The sequence below is a fragment of the Dasypus novemcinctus genome, chromosome 1, assembly GCF_030445035.2.
Source record: "Dasypus novemcinctus isolate mDasNov1 chromosome 1, mDasNov1.1.hap2, whole genome shotgun sequence".
Taxonomy (NCBI): domain Eukaryota; kingdom Metazoa; phylum Chordata; class Mammalia; order Cingulata; family Dasypodidae; genus Dasypus; species Dasypus novemcinctus.
In genome coordinates, this window is record NC_080673.1 from 54628581 (window position 1) to 54646188 (window position 17608).

At 39.7% G+C, this 17608-nt stretch overlaps 1 protein-coding gene across 3 annotated transcripts in view; it reads right to left on the reverse strand.

The window, feature by feature from the left end:
• Positions 1 to 17608, reverse strand: part of NAA15 (N-alpha-acetyltransferase 15, NatA auxiliary subunit) — a 105928-nt gene that overhangs the window by 31753 nt on the left and 56567 nt on the right. For all 3 annotated transcript variants that reach the window (XM_058289533.2, XM_058289527.1, XM_058289572.1), the window contains exons 7-9: positions 1482 to 1601; positions 279 to 374; positions 26 to 132 (exon numbers count right to left, since the gene is read on the reverse strand). In XM_058289533.2, coding sequence (XP_058145516.1) covers positions 26 to 132; positions 279 to 374; positions 1482 to 1601 — 323 coding nt within the window. The remainder of the gene's footprint in view (positions 1 to 25; positions 133 to 278; positions 375 to 1481; positions 1602 to 17608) is intronic.

A 17608-nucleotide genomic window follows, 5' to 3' on the forward strand; every position in this document is an offset into this window, starting at 1 on the left:
AAGAAAAGAGTATATTTTGCTTTACCTTTTCTTTATCTCTGTATAATGATCTTAAAGTATTAAAGACTGGTGGACAACCCTTGCTGAAATTCATCCTTAGGAACTTATCCAAACATTCCTTAAACTTCTCACCTTGGAAGAAGAAAACCCTGTTAGCTTATATTTACCCAAACAACTCTAACACTGTACATGTTATTCTTAATATGCATAATTCATATACTTAAAACCAAGGGAATTGTAACAGTACTTTGATTTCTTTTGCAATGATTCTCACTTACCAAATAAAAAGTTTAATGGCAGTCTTCTTGGCACCAATCCCCTGGGATATTTAGTCCAGGCTTCCTCATAAATTTTTAGCCGTTCTAACATATTAGCTGCAAAGAAAAATTCCTTTTACACATAATTAAAATTTACATATCTTCCTAGCAAACTACAAACTTCTCCAAGTATATAAAAAGACCTATTCTATTGAATTGAAAACATAAGGATGAGAAGAAAATCATCTTGCAAACTTACCACCCAAATATACCAACAATCATTATTTTGGAATATTTCATTCCAATAGTTTCTTATTTTAAATACCTATAAACATTTAAAACACAATCTATCTTTTATTCTGCTGTATGTAGCTTTCAAATCTAAGAACTCCTTTCTTTCCTTCAGTTCTGAGGAATGCTCAATTATATTTTAATGTATTCTCTCCCACTTTTCTCTTTAGACTCTCCAACTTATCTCCCTTTCTCACTTCTTTTACACTTCCTCTTTTACTTTCAGTGCTGAATCACGACGGCTTTCTTCAGTTCACTCAATTTTTTACTTCACTCATTTTTCATTAGCTGTGGCCTCTCTTCAATTAAGATATTTATTCCTCAACAAATTGGTTTTTCTTTCCCCAGATTCCAAATTGGTATTTTCTCACAACTGCCTATTCATGATTCACAGCTACAATGCCTTCTCTTTATCTTAGATTCATCCATCACCTCTACTTTTCGTTTGCTGGAACTGATGATTACCATTCACTGTACAGATGTTCCCAAGGTAGTAGTGCCAATTCTCTGTTGCAATCTTCAACAAGAGATTTCTTTAGTATACAGGAATGGTATCAGGAATGGCTCAGTATCAGCCCAGAGGGAAACATAGCTTCAAATGAGAGATCATGGCTAAGAATTCTACTGATTTGTGGATGACATATTTCTGGGCCTGTTCCCATAAGTGGGCCCCATTCATGGCGGGACTGAGGAAGGGAAAAGAAACACAGAGGGTTTCTGGTCTCAAGTTCATTTCCATGAATTTTATACAAGGAATAGATTCCAAATGTGCTCAGTCTGCCATACTAAATCAAAGTTTACCAATGTACTTTTATATTCAGATTTTAAAATAATTCTTAACTACTTTATCAAGTGGTCTTTTTCAATCAGTTTATAAAATATATATTAACAAAAGAAGCAATTACAATTTAGAAAATAAATTTTAAACACTACCTGGCTTGAGTGCCTTTTCCAAGCCTTTGTAATAGGCCCAGTTTTCAGGATTTCTCTCTTGTAATCCTCTATAAACATCAGCAGCATCTTCCAAACGACATAATTGCAAGAGAAGCTCCCCTGATTAAAAATAAAGCATACACACACATGAAGTCAACTAAAAATTAGGAAAATCTTTCAACTTTTCCTCAAGTTTTCTCTTAAAATCTCATTTTAACTCTGCCATTTTCAATGGTGTAATGAGAAGGGTCAGGGCTTCCCTCTCACCACCAACGCCCCAACCCCCATAGCTGTAAACCAACCAGTAAGAACTGGTAGAAACATCTTTCTCAAAGTTTCAGAAAACCGTTAAAGGATTTCAGTTATAGGGAGGGCAACAAATCAAGGAAAGGACAACTTAAAAATCAGTAAGATCTCATGGAGCGACAGCTGGCTCCTCCCTCATCCTCTCTCTAGCTTGGCCCAGGGCCCACCCATTCTGCCAGCACAGGTCCAGAAGGAGCAGGGTGTCCCTCATGTACATACCAGAAGTATGTATATCTGGGCCAATCTGTCAGGAGCCAGCCTCAAAGACTGGACCAGGCCATTTGCCCCAGTCTTGCCTTCCCACAATTTGTCCTCCAGGTAGAGGGAGCACTAAGAGCTCTCCGACAGAATACTGTGTGACAGCTATTGAGTTGTGGCTGCCTGTGGCAAGAGACTGCTGACTGTGGGACACACAATGCAGTGCCTGGGACCAGGAGGTAACTGTTTCCTAGGAAAGAGGAGACTAACTTATCCATGTAATGAGGGGATTCCAAGGGCCACACATGCAAGCCCAAGTTAAGATGCATGTGCGGAAAGGATCAAGGAGGCCCCTACTTTTTGACCTTGAAGCTAATCTCTAAACTCTGGATAAACTGAAGGAGAGCATTCACACATGTCAATTTGCAATGACTGGGAAAGGTGTTTTCTTTTTATCCCCCATTCCCTTTTTTTTTAGTTAGCTCATGGCATTCAAGGAAAGCTCTGTCATATCACCAGCTGGATACAAGTTTAAGGAACAGACACCTCAAAGTCTAAATTCCAAAGATAACACATTAAAATATCAAATGTCCACATTTCAAAAGTAGACTACAAAACATACAAAGAAACAGGAAACATGGCTTAGACAAAGAAGAAACCATCAGTGAGAGGACCAGAACTAGGACATACCTGACAAAGACTTTCAAAAAGTGTTCTAAATATACAAGAGGACCAAAGAACTAAAGAAAACAAGGAAAAGGACAGAGAAATACAAAAATAATATCAATAGAGAAATGGAAATTATAAAAAACGAACCAAACAAATCTAAAGACCACATTAACAGAAATTAAAAATTCTATAGTGGGGTTCAACAGCAGACTGATGATAGCAACAGAAAGAATCTTCCAGTCTGAGGAACAAAGGGAAAAATAAACAAAAGTAAACAGAGCTTGAGATATATCTGGGACACCTTCTGGTACACCAATATACACACGGTGGGAGTTCTAGAAAGGGAAAAACAAGAGAAAGGGGTGGAGAAAATATTTAAATAAATAATGGCTAAAATTTCCCCAAATGTAACTGTAGGGAGGACTCAGTCTCCTGCCCCAAATCTTCAGCACATAGCTGCCTGTGTGGCCCAAACATAAGTTAAAGGTTAACAACTGACCACAGAGGGAAGAGAACGTATAAATGTTAATGTAAACTATAATCTTCCCAGAGCAGTAAACTTTCTTGGTAAATGTCCTTCCTATGAGCATAGTAAAAACATCACCACACCCCATGTGTACACTTCACGTGACCCTAGCAGAAGTCTGTTCTCATACACTATGGAATGTCCTTGTTCTGAAGCCCCTCATATATCACCCCTCATTTCCTCATCTCTTTAAGGTGTACTGACTTCATTCAATCTTTGACCGGCCACCATCAAAGAATCTCTCCCGTCCTATGTCCCAATAAAGCTTATGTCTGACTTAAGCCAGGTGTGTTCTTTGGTCTTGCAGCAGCACCAACTTGTGCCCTTCCAGATCTGGGTTGTAAAAATTGGCAAGCCAGGAGAAAGAAGGACCACCGGCAGTAGCAGGCATGACACCTCAGGTAAAGGAGAATCATGCAGGAAATTCCAGGTTGGACTAGTTAACATCCATGTGGAGAGGGGTTGCTGCCCTCCAAGATGAGTGGGGACCACAGAGAAAATATGGAGACACCCAAAAACTCTGGCAGGTATGCTGGCTATGAGACAACAAATAGCAAAGCATTTGTACTTAAATAAGGAAAAAGGAGACTTCCAGATAGTGGCAGCTATAGCCCGGCCCCCCGTTAGGAGCTTAGAAGGAAAGTTATAGTCCGAAAAGGGTATGAGCCTAGCATAAGCAGAAATTAAAGATTCCTTAACCTATAGCCAGTGCCAAGTTGATGATCAGTTATACTGAAAAACCATGTAACCTGGAAATTTAATGGGATGTTACATTGACAATGTTTTGAATTTTAGTCACATTTTATTTTGATAAGAGTTTCTATCAAGGTGTTAAAAAGAACTTTCAGTTTTCAATCAGTAGCTTACTCCTGAACTTGAGTCTAAGTGTATTCCTGAAGAGTAATTCAGACTAAATGTGTTAAATGTCTGTCTAAACTACTAAATTAGTGCTTAACTCCATTTATTCTGCTCAGGTATTCCTAACTGGTTGCTGGTTACTAATAAAAGTGTTTCCCAGAATGAGTTTGCATATTACAGACAATACTAATTCCAAAGAAGAACTTAAAAGCAGTAAAAATCAGAGATGCTAACTGATACAGACATAGTCATACCAAAGGAGAATTATGAGTCAACTTAGTTTTGTTTCTGTTGGTGTGTCAACTCTTCTTTTGTCTGTTCAGTGTATATTTTCGTAACTTTGGATGATAAAATTAAATTAACAAATGAAAATTCTAAAAGAGCTCTATTCAAACTATTAAAAATTAAAGGGCTACTAATATAGATAAATGAGTACTCCTGAAGTCCAAATTGGAGAAGCCAAACAGGATAAAAAGTCATATAAAATCTGAATAAAGAAATTATTTCAAGGAAAGAAACTAAAAAGTTTATCCTGAATTCTCCCAAAATCTTTCTATAGCCTATTGTGTCCCCAGGTCTTCTCCTAACCTTGGATGAATTATAGTCACTCATTAAAATCGGTTGAGCATTCATCACATCATTAATAGAACATCTTCATAATTTAATAAGAGTAATATACAAAAAACATACAAGCAAACAAGAAAATGCACAACTATATGATCATACCAAATATTGCTGATTGTACACTTTGGACAAATGGTATGTTTTATTAGTATGTATCAACAAAACTGATTTGTTAAAAAAATTTGAAATGGAAAAAAAGAAAGGATTCTCTGGACCTTCTGAAATAAATGACTGAGGTATAATTCTCAGGGGGGAAAAAAACTAGCTGAGGAAACTACAGGGGGTGGGCTAGGCGTGGAAAGATAGGGGAGATGTAAGTTTAGCCTAGAATTCTGCCTACTAGGCCTGGAAATTAAAACAATAGGGACAGAGGGGATATTACAGAATAAACCTTGTTCTGTATAGTCTGTTCTGTAATTCCCCAATTAAATTTTAACAGCTTTTGAGCTAATGGTAAATCCAATGGCCAAATTTCAATAAGTCCTTGAGAGCTATGGAAAGATTTTTCTAAATTATGATTAAACAAATTAAACAATTATAACATATTTCAGAACTTTGCAGTCAGTATGCTTTTGAGGTTAGTCACAATTTTAGAACTTTATTAAAGAAAAAAAAAAAGAGTATTTAGCCTCCTGTGGAGGAATGAAGAATAAACGACATTTCTTGCATAAATGAATTATTCCAAATTTTGTTTAGCTTGGGTGTAATCTCCCTAGGCTTATAAGGATACTAATAAAATAAGGCAGTATAAGTCTGTTAAATTTTTAAGATGGGTGAAAATTCTAAGTTTTTGGCTAATAAAATTATTACAAACTTTTTTAAAAAAACTGCTTTTACCTAAGTTGAAATTAATAGTTTGGCTTTTTTTTTTCTTGAGGACAGGATGAGAGATACAAGACTTAAATGGATATAAAAAGAAGTAAAAGGTTTATGGATGCGAATTCATAGTCAATGTTGACTAAAATTTGATAAGTTTGTTTATGGGAATGTGTTTTGTTCTAAGATAAGATGGCTGGTTTTCATAAAATCAGGGTGGAAATATGTAAGACAAGGAAGGCTTGGGTGAATATAGAAAGTTGTAGAAGGTACTGTAGAAGGTAGTATAAAGTAAGGGAATGTGTTTTGTTTTTTTAAATTATTTTTTATTTATTTCTCTTCCCTTTCCCCCTATTGTCTGCTCTCTGTGTCCATTCTCTGTGCGTTCTTCTGTGTCCACTTGCATTCTTGTCATGCACAACTGGGAAACTGTGTTGCTTTTTTTTGTTGCATCATCTTGCTGCATCAGCTCTCTGTGTGTGCGGTGCCATTCCTGGGTGGGCTGCACATCTTTTGCGCGGGACGGCTCTCCTTACGGGGTGCACTCCTTGTGCATGGGGCACCCTACACAGGAGCACAGCACTCCTTGCATGGCACAGCACTCCTTGTACACAGCAGTACTGCACATAGGCCAGCTCACTACATGGGTCGGGAGGCCCTGGGTACAGAACCCTGGACCTCCTATATGGTAGGCAGACACTCTATCAGTTGAGCCACAGAAGCTTCCCAGGGAATGTGTTTTGTAAAGGTGAAACTGTCTTGAGATGAAGTAACTATATTCTATGTGGTTATGGACAGTTATGAGAAGTCTGCAAAAGCATTTTCTAAACTGAAATATTTAAATGGCTAATTCCAAGAAGGCATTATTAAATAGAAACCTGAATTGATGTTGATAATAAAAAGTAACTTCTTAACAGGGAAATCTGTCAGAGACTACCTCAATCTGTATATTCAAGTGGTAGTGGGGGCAACAAAACCTTGATTCCATTGGAAATCTTAGGGTTTCATAAAGTAATGGACAAAGTAGTTCTTCCAATGCTACTAAGCTAAAACACCCATTAACATAATCATGGTAAAGGTGTAGGAGTGAAAAGTAAAGTTCATTTGATATGTTATAAACTACATTGGAAGCATTTAGAAAGCATATAAAAATTAAGAGACAGACATCAGTATTGTCAAACTCTCTTATGCATTCAAACCAGGCCTGCAGTATCCTGCATGGTGCCTTTCCATATGAGTAATTGGTTAGGCTGGTCCCTACAACCCCTAAAATAAAATATCTACTACATCTCTGGACAGGCTCCTGAAGTGAATGGAAAGCACACTGCCATTTTGGACTCTTAAAGCAGCTGGCAATGGCTCAATATGGCCAGATTTACAATGGACACTGTCACCAGACTGGCTCTGTTTCATAGGGCTGAAGAGTGCTATGCACCAGGCTGGTGAAACACTGGAGCCTTTGGCTAGGGCCAATGGTGCTGCAGCATGCTGGCTGTGTAAAGGATATACCAAGTGTAGCAATAATTACCAGAGTAACATGAGTAGAACCTAAATAGACACAATTGGCATCATGGCTTGCTCCCATGGAAAGACAACATATAAGGTATTACAAACCTGGAGTTATAGCTGCAACTCAAAGAGGAATTTGTGTATTGATTTGTGCACTGATTAGTACCTATATATATGATGAATATCATAATATCTTTTAAATTCTAGATTTTATGCAGAAGGATATTGAACATTAAGTCTTTGTAAACTTAATTCATTTTCTAAGTAATTAATGAACACACCTATAAGAGAAAAGAATGGCTCTCTTTAGTATAGTCTTTATTTTGTTTGTCATATGCTTATCTTGTAGTTGCCTATATTGTCTTGGTGAATTAAGTCTAGGGCAGTGCCTCACCTCATACCTCTCCTAGCTGTCCTAGGCAATAACCACTGCTGTGAAAACTAGGGATGGCAATTTCCTAGCCAACATTTGGAACTTACCAAGATGAAGCCCATCAGCTTCGGGATGATGTAGCCTCTGAAGATATTTGGCCTTTCTCATTCCCACAGTTCAGTATATCATGGCTGGCCCCCTTTTGGAGCTGCTTACCACCATTTTCTTTATCCTTTTAGAATTTCGAAGATACATGGTCCTGCTAACATAAGTTTATTTCTTCCAGAATCAATGCCTTCCAGAACAAGGTATTAGTCATGCAGGGATTTCACCCACTTCCAACCATGGTTCCAGACCCACCTTCCCTCAACTTCAGTGGAATAGCCAGGGAGTTTCACACCTCACCAGGCAGGGTCTGCTGCCCCTAATCAGCAAGAAGCTGCTATAGAAGAATGACAGTCGCCCCTCAGCTCCCCCTCTTTTGAGGGGAAGTTGAGGGAGGTGGTATAGGAAACAGGGTAGGTGGCTTGTCACAATAAAGCCTGCCAAAGACCCTGGTCACAAAGTCCAGTTTGAAAGTCCCAGACTACTTTGTTATCTACTAATGGAAACGTTGCTTGTATACTGTTAGACTAGCCTGATCTGCCCCTTAATGTTCCCCATTAACATCTTTCTTTTTGCTTGTAGTGCCCTAGCCATTGCCCTTCTCCAGCAGACTTTGGCAGTAACCCATGCCCACAATGGAACCCAATGTTGGGTTTACACAGGTTTACCATCCTCAGGTGCTACTGGCCTTCCTTGGACCATAACTTCTGCAAACTGGACAGCACTGAACACTGTGCTGGCATGGCAGAATATGACCAATCAACTAGTATGGAACAAGACCTTCTCATTTCAGACAAATCCAGCTGCATCTTTCAATAAGACTCCTAATTATATTTTTCCCTTGTAAGGGAACAGGTGAATGAGCCCAGGCTTTATTAGTATATGCTGTATATAATGGTTTAGGATGGTTAACAGCTGAGTTGGTCAACCTAGACTGCCTTGCCCGTCTGCATGGAAAAATAAGAGGGAATCCATGATATGGGGCGGTTACCCTCTGGGTTATGCAATTTTCCTGTCAAGGCTAGATCTGGAGTAAAATGTGCCCCCTGGAGATTCTACCATTGACTGTTTTTGTGCCAAGAGGAACTACAATGGTCACTGAAACACACAGAATAGCTTTAGCTAATCACACTGTTTGAGTCCTTAATGACTCCCAAGTAGCACTTTCCTTACTAAACAAAGAAACTATCCAAGTACAAAAGATAATTTTGTAAAACAGGACAGCTTTACATATTCTTACGGCATCACAAAGTGGTACCTGTGCTCTCATTAATGGCCACTGTTGTTTATGTATTACTTTTATTCTGTTCTCTTTTATACTGTTGCTGTGGAATGTGAATGCAATGCTTGTCTTAAATGGTCAATGTAGACCGGTAAGTGGGGGTGGACTATAGGGACCCAGGGCACAAGACCCCAGGCTTCAGCACATTGCCACCTGCGTGACCTAGACATAAGTCAAAGGTTAACAACCCTTCTCGGAGGGGAGAGAATGTACAGATCTTATCTCAAACCGTAAGTGAAAACATCACCATATCCCATGTGTATACTTCCCGTGACCCTAGCAGGAACTCTGTTCTCATATCCTATGGAATGTCCTTGCTCTGAAACCCCTCATATGTCACCCCTCATTTTCTGATCTCTTTACAGAGCACTAACATCATTCATTCTTTGACCAGCTGCCGTCAAAGATTCTCTCCTGTCCAAAAGTCCAAATAAAGTTTATGCCTGACTGAATGCCAGGTGTGTTCTTTGGTCTTGTGGTGGCACCACCTCGCGCCCTTCAAGAGTAGGGCTGTAACAATAACAAGAGCCATAAATATATACATCCAAGACACTCTCAATGAACCACAAACAGGATAAACCTAAATCACACCACACCATGTTATAATCAAACTATGCCAAAGATAAAGAACTCTGGAAACTGCAATCAAGAAACACCACCACATACAAGGAAGCCTCAATAAGATTAAGTGTCTATTTCTCATGAGGGAATAAAGCAGTGGATGATATATTTAAAGTGCTGAAAGCAAAAAAGTGCCAAGTACAAATTCTATATCCAGTAAAACTGTCTTTCAAAAATAAGGGAGCAATTAAGACATCCTCAGATAAACAGAAGCTCAGGGAGATCATCACCACCATATATGTCCTGCAAGAGATACTAAAGAGAGTTCTTCAGGCTGAAAGGAAAAGACCACAGACAGTAGACAGAAGCCACATGGGTTTCTGGTAAGGGTAATGACATGGGTAAATATAAATGCCAGTATTATTGTATTTTTGGTTTGTAACTCTATTTTTCACTTCCTATACAATCTAAAAGGCAAATGCATAAAAATATAATGTTAAGCAGTGGTTTTGGGTTCATAATGCATAAACATGCAATTTGTGACAAGAACTACATAAATGTGGGGGGGGTCAGAGCGTTACAGGGACATAGTTTGTGTATACTATTAAAGTTAGGTATGGGAAACGGACTTTGGCCCAGTGGTTAGGGCGTCCGTCTACCATATGGGAGGTCAGCGGTTCAAACCCCGGGCCTCCTCGACCGTGTGGAGCTGGCCATGCGCAGTGCTGATGCGCGCAAGGAGTGCCGTGCCACGCAAGGGTGTCCCCCGCGTGGGGGAGCCCCCACGCGCAAGGAGTGCGCCCGTGAGGAAAGCCGCCCAGCGTGAAAAGAAAGTGCAGCCTGCCCAGGAATGGCGCCGCCCACACTTCCTGTGCCGCTGATGACAACAGAAGCGGACAAAGAAACAAAAGCAGACAAAGAAACAAGACGCAACAAATAGACACCAAGAACAGACAACCAGGGGAGGGGGGGAAATTAAATAAATAAATCTTTTAAAAATAAATAAATAAATAAAGTTAGGTATGTATCAAAAAAAAATGAAATTGTTAAAGATTTAGGATGTTAAATTTAAGCCCCATGGTAACCACAAAGAAAATATCAGAGAATATGCAAACTCAGAGACAGAGTAGAATCTAGGTTGCCAGGGGTAGGGGCAGTAGCAATGGGGAGTTAATGCATAATGGTTATAGGCTTCTTTTTGGGGAGATGGGAAAGTTTCAGTAATGGAGGGTATTATAGGTATTGCAACACTGTGAATGTGCTTAATCCCACCAAATGGTATGCTTGGGAGTGACTGAGATGGAGGAATTTATGTTGTATATATGTTCCCACAATTAAAAAGAAGTGCAACTAAAGACACAATCACATATTTCACATGAGGTTTCACTACGCTATACAGTCCCAAGTTATATTTTTTAGCTTTCCATCTAGTAAAACATTTCTTTAGACTTATCTTTTCAACCACTGTCATACCCATATAATACACTGTTAGGTACAAACATAACCCATATGAATATGGGTAATACTGCAAATATATAAGACTGCTTTTATTTGAAACTGAACAAATGTACATTAATGTTAGAAGATGTTAACATCAGGCAAAAAACCCCCATCATGCTAAATGAAAGAAACCAGACACAAAGTACTACAGATTGTATGATTCTGTTTTTTAAAACTGTAAATATAAATCAATTTATAAAGGTGAAATTAGATTAGTGGTTATGTAGGGCTGGGGAAGGACAGAGGGATCAAGCAGTGACTGCTAAGGGACATGGAGTTTTTCTTTTTGGAGTAATGAAATTGTTTTTAAAAAAATTTTATGGTGATAAATGCACAACACTATGATTATACTAAAAACCAATGATTGCACACTCTGGATGAATTGTATGGCATTTAAATAAATCTCAATAAAACTACTTTAAAAAGAGAGAGAGAAAGACAATGACAACCAAAAGTAATTTAGGATTTTGGAAGGGAATTTATAAGGCAGGAGAAAAGGCTCAAAAGAATATTATTGGGACATATGAAAATATTATTTTAAGTTTTATATAGTTAAATTTCTTAAACTTGATAAGTGAGCTTTAGGTGATTACATAAAGTGAATATCCTCATTCTTAGCACTGTACATGGAAGTACTAAGTGTTCATGGAAACATGATATATAGACCCTACACTCAAATGTTCAGAAAATGGAGAGAGAGATTGAATGAACTGGCAAATGTGGGGAAATATTAAAAATTGGTGGACCTACGTATCTGGGGATGGAGGTGAGGAAGAGTATATTGGAACCTCTGTAAAGATGGAGGATTAGAGAGGCTGAGAGATCACTTTCTCTGAGGAAAATTCTAGAAGACAGGCAGAGACTATATGGAGGGCTCTTCTGAGGTACAGGCTATCACAGCGAGACTAGATGTCACTTAGAAGGGGCAAAAGAAAGGAGTCTTGACTGGAAAAAAATCTGACGGAAAAAAAATCACACTAGTAAAGGTGCAGGAGCAGCTGCTGGCGTCTTTTCCCCATACTGGGAGAAAAGAGCAGTGGGTCTTCCGGTCCTTGGCAGGCAGACACAGACTGAGGGAGGTGCAGGGGTCCTCTTCTCCAAGAGAGGGGAGAGGAAGGGACAGAGCCTACAACAAATTCAGATTTTGACCAAAGAACTTGGTCTGCTACACTGGAGGTGTCAAACACTTCCAGGATGGGTGGGGCCATGACATTGTTCGCCTTGAGAACGGGCAGGGAGCTAAAGATAATTTGCCATCTCAGACACCCTACCTACTGCCCTGGGCTGGTTGCTGAGGACTCAGAGGGGAGGAAAGGTATGGCCTGCCAAGGGAGAAGAGCTTCTGAGAAAGTTTGTTTGCAAGGTTTGGCCCACTGCTTCTTCACTTCTAGTGTGCCCAGTCTGAGCTGAAAGGTCTGCCAAAGAGCACCATACGCTGGCAGAGCAGAAAACTGCATGAAAAGGGAAAAATAATAAATATAAGGCAGCAATCTGATGACTTTACCGCCTCTCATCTCCCTTGGAAACTGGTCAGCACCCCATTTTAAATTTATCTCAATAAAAACAAAAAGATTGAAATTATACAAAGCATCTTCTCTGATCATAATGAAGTGTAGCTGGAAACCAGTAATAGACAGGAAAGGGATTCTGCAACTATATGGAGGCTAAACAACACACTGCTAAAAAATCAGCAAGTCAAAGAAGAAATTTCAAGAGAAATTAGTAGATCTTTCGAGATGAATGAAAACAAGCACACAACTTATCAAAACTTGTAATATATGGTAAAGGCAGTACTGAGAGGGAAATTTATAGTCCTAAACAACTAGATTAAAAAAGAAGAGTTAAAATCAAAGGCCTAACTGAACACCTGGAAGAACTAGAAAAAGAGCAGCAAATCAATCCCAAAGCAAGCAGTAAGAAAGAAAGAACAAAGATTAGAGTAGAAATAAATGAAATTGAGAACAAAAAACAGAGAAAAATCAACAAAGCCAAAAGCTGGTTCTTTGAGACAAATCAATAAAATGGACAAACCTTTAGCTAGACTAACAAAGAAAAGGAGAAGATGCAAATAAATAAAGTCAGTAATAAAGGGTGGAGGGTATTATGATTGACTACACAGAAATAAGAGGATATTATAAGAAACTGTATGCCAACATATTAGACAACCTGGATGAAATGGACACATTCCAAGAAATACACAATCTATACTGACTCTACAAGAAATTCAGGAACCCAACAAACCAAATCTCAAGTAAAGACACTGAATCAAAAATCTTCCAACGAAGAAAAGTCCAGGACTGGATAGCTTTAGAGGTGAATTCTACCAAAAATTTCGAGAAGAACACCATTTTTGGGAAGCGGTTGTGGCTCAAGCAGTTTGGCGCCCACTTAACCACACAGGAGGTCCCAGGTTCAGTTCCCAGTGCCTCCTAAAGAAGACAAGCAGGGAAGCAGACTTGGCCCAATGGATAGAACATCCACCTACCACATGGGAGGTCCGCAGTTCAAACCCCAGGCCTCCCTGACCCATGTGGAGCTGGCACATGCGCAGTGCTGATGCGCGCAAGGAGTGCTGTGCCACTCGGAGGTGTCCTCTGCGTAGGGGAGCCCCACGCACAAAGAGTGTGCCCCATAAGGAGAGCCGCGCCAGCACGAAAGAAAGTGCAGTCTGCCCCAGAATGGCGCCGCACACACAGAGAATTGACACAACAAGATGAAGCAACAAAAAGAAACACAACACAGATTCCCGGTCGTGCTGATAAGGACAGAAGTGGTCAAGAAGAACACACAGTGAATGAACACAGAGAGCAGAAAACGGGGGGGGGGGGGGGGGGGGCGGGGGCGCGCAGGAATGAATAAATAAATAAAGAAGACAAGCAAGACAGTGAGCTGGTGGGGCTATCTGAGGCAACAAGGAGACACAGGAGGGAAAACAGTGAAAGACACAACAAGCATGGAGCAGAGGTTGCTCAAACAATGGGGCTCCTCCCTTCCATGTGGGAGGTCCCCAGGTTTGGTTCCCAAGGCCTCAAAAAAAAAAAAAAAAAAAAAAAAAAAAGAAGATGAGCTGATACAGAGAGCAGGCAGTGAGTGCAAACAAGGGTGGGGGGAAGGGTGGAGAGAGAAATAAGAGGAGGGAAATTTATCTAACACATTTTATGAAGCCAACGTCACCTTAATAACAAAGCAAGATAAAGATTCTACAAGAAAAGAAAATTACAGACCAATCTAATGAACATACATGCAAAAATTCTCAACAAAATACTTGCAAATTGAATCCAACAGTATATTAAAAGAATTATAAACCATGATCAAATGGGTTTTATTCCTAGTATGCAAGAGTGATTCAATGTAAGAAAATCAATTAATGTAACACACCACATTAACAAATCAAAGGGGAAAAAAAATGCATGATCATCTCAATCGACACAGAAAAGGCATTAGACAAAATCCAGCATCATTTCTTCATAAAAACACTTTGAAGTATATGTAAAGAAGAAAGTTCCTCAACATAATAAGGGGCATATATGAAAATCCCACAGCCAACATCATACTCAATGTGTAAATTGAAAGTTTTCCTTCTAAGATTGGAACAAGACAAGGATGCCCACTGTCAACACTGTGTATGAAGTTCTAGCTGAGCAATCAGGAAAGAAAAAGAAATAAAAGGCATCTAATTTGAAAAAAGAGTAAGTAAAATTCTCACTGCCTGCAGGTGACATGATCCTATATTTAGAAAATCCTGAAATGTCTACAACAAAGCTATTCGAGTTAATGAGTTCAGAAAAGTATGGCAGGATACAAGACCAACATGAAAAAATCAGGAGTGTTTCTATATACCAGTAAAGAGTGAGCTGAGAAGGAAATCAAAAAAAGAATTTCACTGACAATAGCAAAAAAGGATTCATTTAATTAGGAATTAATTTAACCAGGATATAAAGGATCTGTATTCAGAAAACTACAGAACTCTGCTAAAAGAAATGAAAGAAGACCTAAACAAATGGAAGGACATTCCATGTGCAGGATTGGAAGATTAAGCATCATGAGGATATCCATTTTACCCAAATTGATTTATAGACCCAATGCAATATCAATCAAACAGCCTACTTTACAAAGAAATAGAAAAGTCTATTATGAAATTTATTTGGAAGGGAAAGAGGTCCCAAAGAGCCAAAAACATCCTAAAAAAGAAGAGCAGAGTCAGAGGACTCACACTTTCTGACTCTGAAGCATATTATAAAGCTAAAGTGGTCAAAACAGCATGGTATTGGCATAAAGATATAAACATATTGATCAATGGAGTTAAATTTAAAGTTCAGAAATAAACCCTCACCTCTACGGTCAACTGATTTTTTATAAGCCCACTAATCCTACATTTCTGAGACAGAACAGTCTCTTAAAAAATGGTGCTGGGAGAACAGAATATTGATAACCAAAAGAATGAAAGAGGACCCCTATCTCAATCCCCATATAAGAATCAACTTGAAGTTATCAAAGACCTAAATATAAAAGCCAGTACCATAAAATTCCCAGAAGATAATGTAGGGAAACATCTTAAACACCTTGTGGTAGGTGGTGGTCTCTTGGACCTTACACCAAAGCATGTACAAGAAAAGAAGAAAAAAAGATAAATGAGAGCTCCTCAAAATTAAACACTTCTGTACCTCAAAGGACTTTGTGAAAAGGATAAAAAAGTAGCCTACTCAATAGAAGAAAATATTTGGAAATCACATATCTGGTAAGGGTCTAATACCTAATACCTATGATATATAAAGAGATCCTACAACAAAACAATAAAGGACAAGTGACCCAAATAAAATTGGGCAAAGAACTAACTAGTCATTTTTCTAAAGAAGAAATGCAACTGGCAAAGAAACACATGAAATAAATGTTCAACATCACTGAATATTAAGGAAATGCAAATCAAAGCTACGATGAGATATTTCACACCTATCAGCATAGCCACTATTAACAAAACAGAAAACTACAAGTGTTGGAGACTAGGGAGAGAATAGGAATGCTTATACACTGTTGGTGGGAATGTACAATGGTACAATCACTGTGGAAGTCTGTTTTGCAGTTCCTAAGGAAGCTGGATAGAGTCTGCCATGTGACCTGGCTATACCACTTTCAGGTATATACACCCAGAAGAACTGAGAGCCACATGAAAAGAACGGAATATCACAGCAGTGTACACAGCAACATTATTCAATTGCCAAAAGATGGAAACGCAGATGTCCATCAACTGACAAACGGATAAACAAACTGGTATATACACATGAAGGTATATTATTATTCAGCTCTAAGAAGAAATTAAGTCGCAAAGTATATGACAATGCAGAAGAACCTGGAAAACATTACATTGCGTGAAGAAAGCCAGAGCAAATTCATAGAGTTAATAGCTGAGGTTAAGTCTGTGCAGTACTGGTAAAAAGTTGTTTGGAAATATTTGGAAATGAATAGAAATCATGAAAGCACATCAAAAGATTCATAATTAGTAGCACTAATACATGGGAATGATTGTTTTTTTGTTTTTTGGGTGGTTTTTTCTGGAGTAATGAAAATGCACTAATATTGACTGAACTGATGAATACACAACTGTGATTGTACTAAATGCCACAGATTGTACACTTTAGATATGTGTATGATATGTGAACAAAAAAATAATAAAAAGGATGTGGGAAAATCAGCAAGATGGTGGCAGCATAAGGGGCTCCTAGAGTCAACTCCTGCTACAGGGCAGTTAGTAAACATCCAGAGCTCTCTGGAGCTAGCTGAAGTACCTGTTTGGGGACTCGAGGAGACCAGCAGAGCATCCTGCAACCCTTGAAGGGATAGAAGGAGGAGATTGCCCATCTGCAGAGAAGACTCGTAAGCGCTCCATGCCCCGGAGGCTGGTGCCCATCCTCCACTGGTGGCACATGCCACCTCACCTCGGGAGCTGTTCTGCTGGAATTGAAAGCTCCACTTTCCAAAACGGGGGAGGAAGAGACGATAGGGCACCAATTTCAGCTACTGATGAGTAAATTCAGCGAGCTAAAGTATAATCCTCAGAACAACTGAAGTTTGAGTCTGTCCAAGTCAGAAAGAGGACGGTAGCAGCCATCTTAACTCCATGCCTGGCACGAGGGGAAGCCAGGCAGACTGAAAATCACAGTGCTGGTGGGAACCGGCTTCTTTCCATACAGATCAGCTTGCTGCTCTAGCCTAGGCCTCAGAACCACCTATGGGAGTGAGGAAGCTGCAGGGACCTGAGCCAGACTCTTCGAGAAATGACCAGCCAGGCCGCGGAGGCCAGTGATTATCCTACTTTGGCTACATGAACCGCCCCAGGAGCTATTCTGTGGCTGAAACTGGAAGCTCCATTTCCCAAAAACAGGGAAGGAGGAGACGGTTGGCTGCCAAGTTCGGCTACTGATTGGGAGACTTGGCCATCTAAGATATAACCCTGGAAACACCTGGGGTGTGAATCTGCCCACATCAGAAAGAGGCCAGTGGTCATCATTTTGACTCTGCCCCCAGCCTGAGGGGAAGTGGGGCTGACCAAAAATCACTGTGATGGTGGGAACCGGTTTCTTTCACCCAGATTGGCCTGCAGCCCTAGCCTAGGCTTCAGCCCCACACTGGCAGGGAGAAGGCTGGTGGGCCCTGCACCAGCCTATGCAGGTAACTGCAGGTAGCTTTGTCTGGCACAGACAGAAAATCCAATGTCCTGGGGCAACTGTGGTCATCTAGGGCCTGCATAGCATAGATTGCTATCCATACCTGCAGCTCCATCCCCGCCCCAGGCAAGGGAGAAA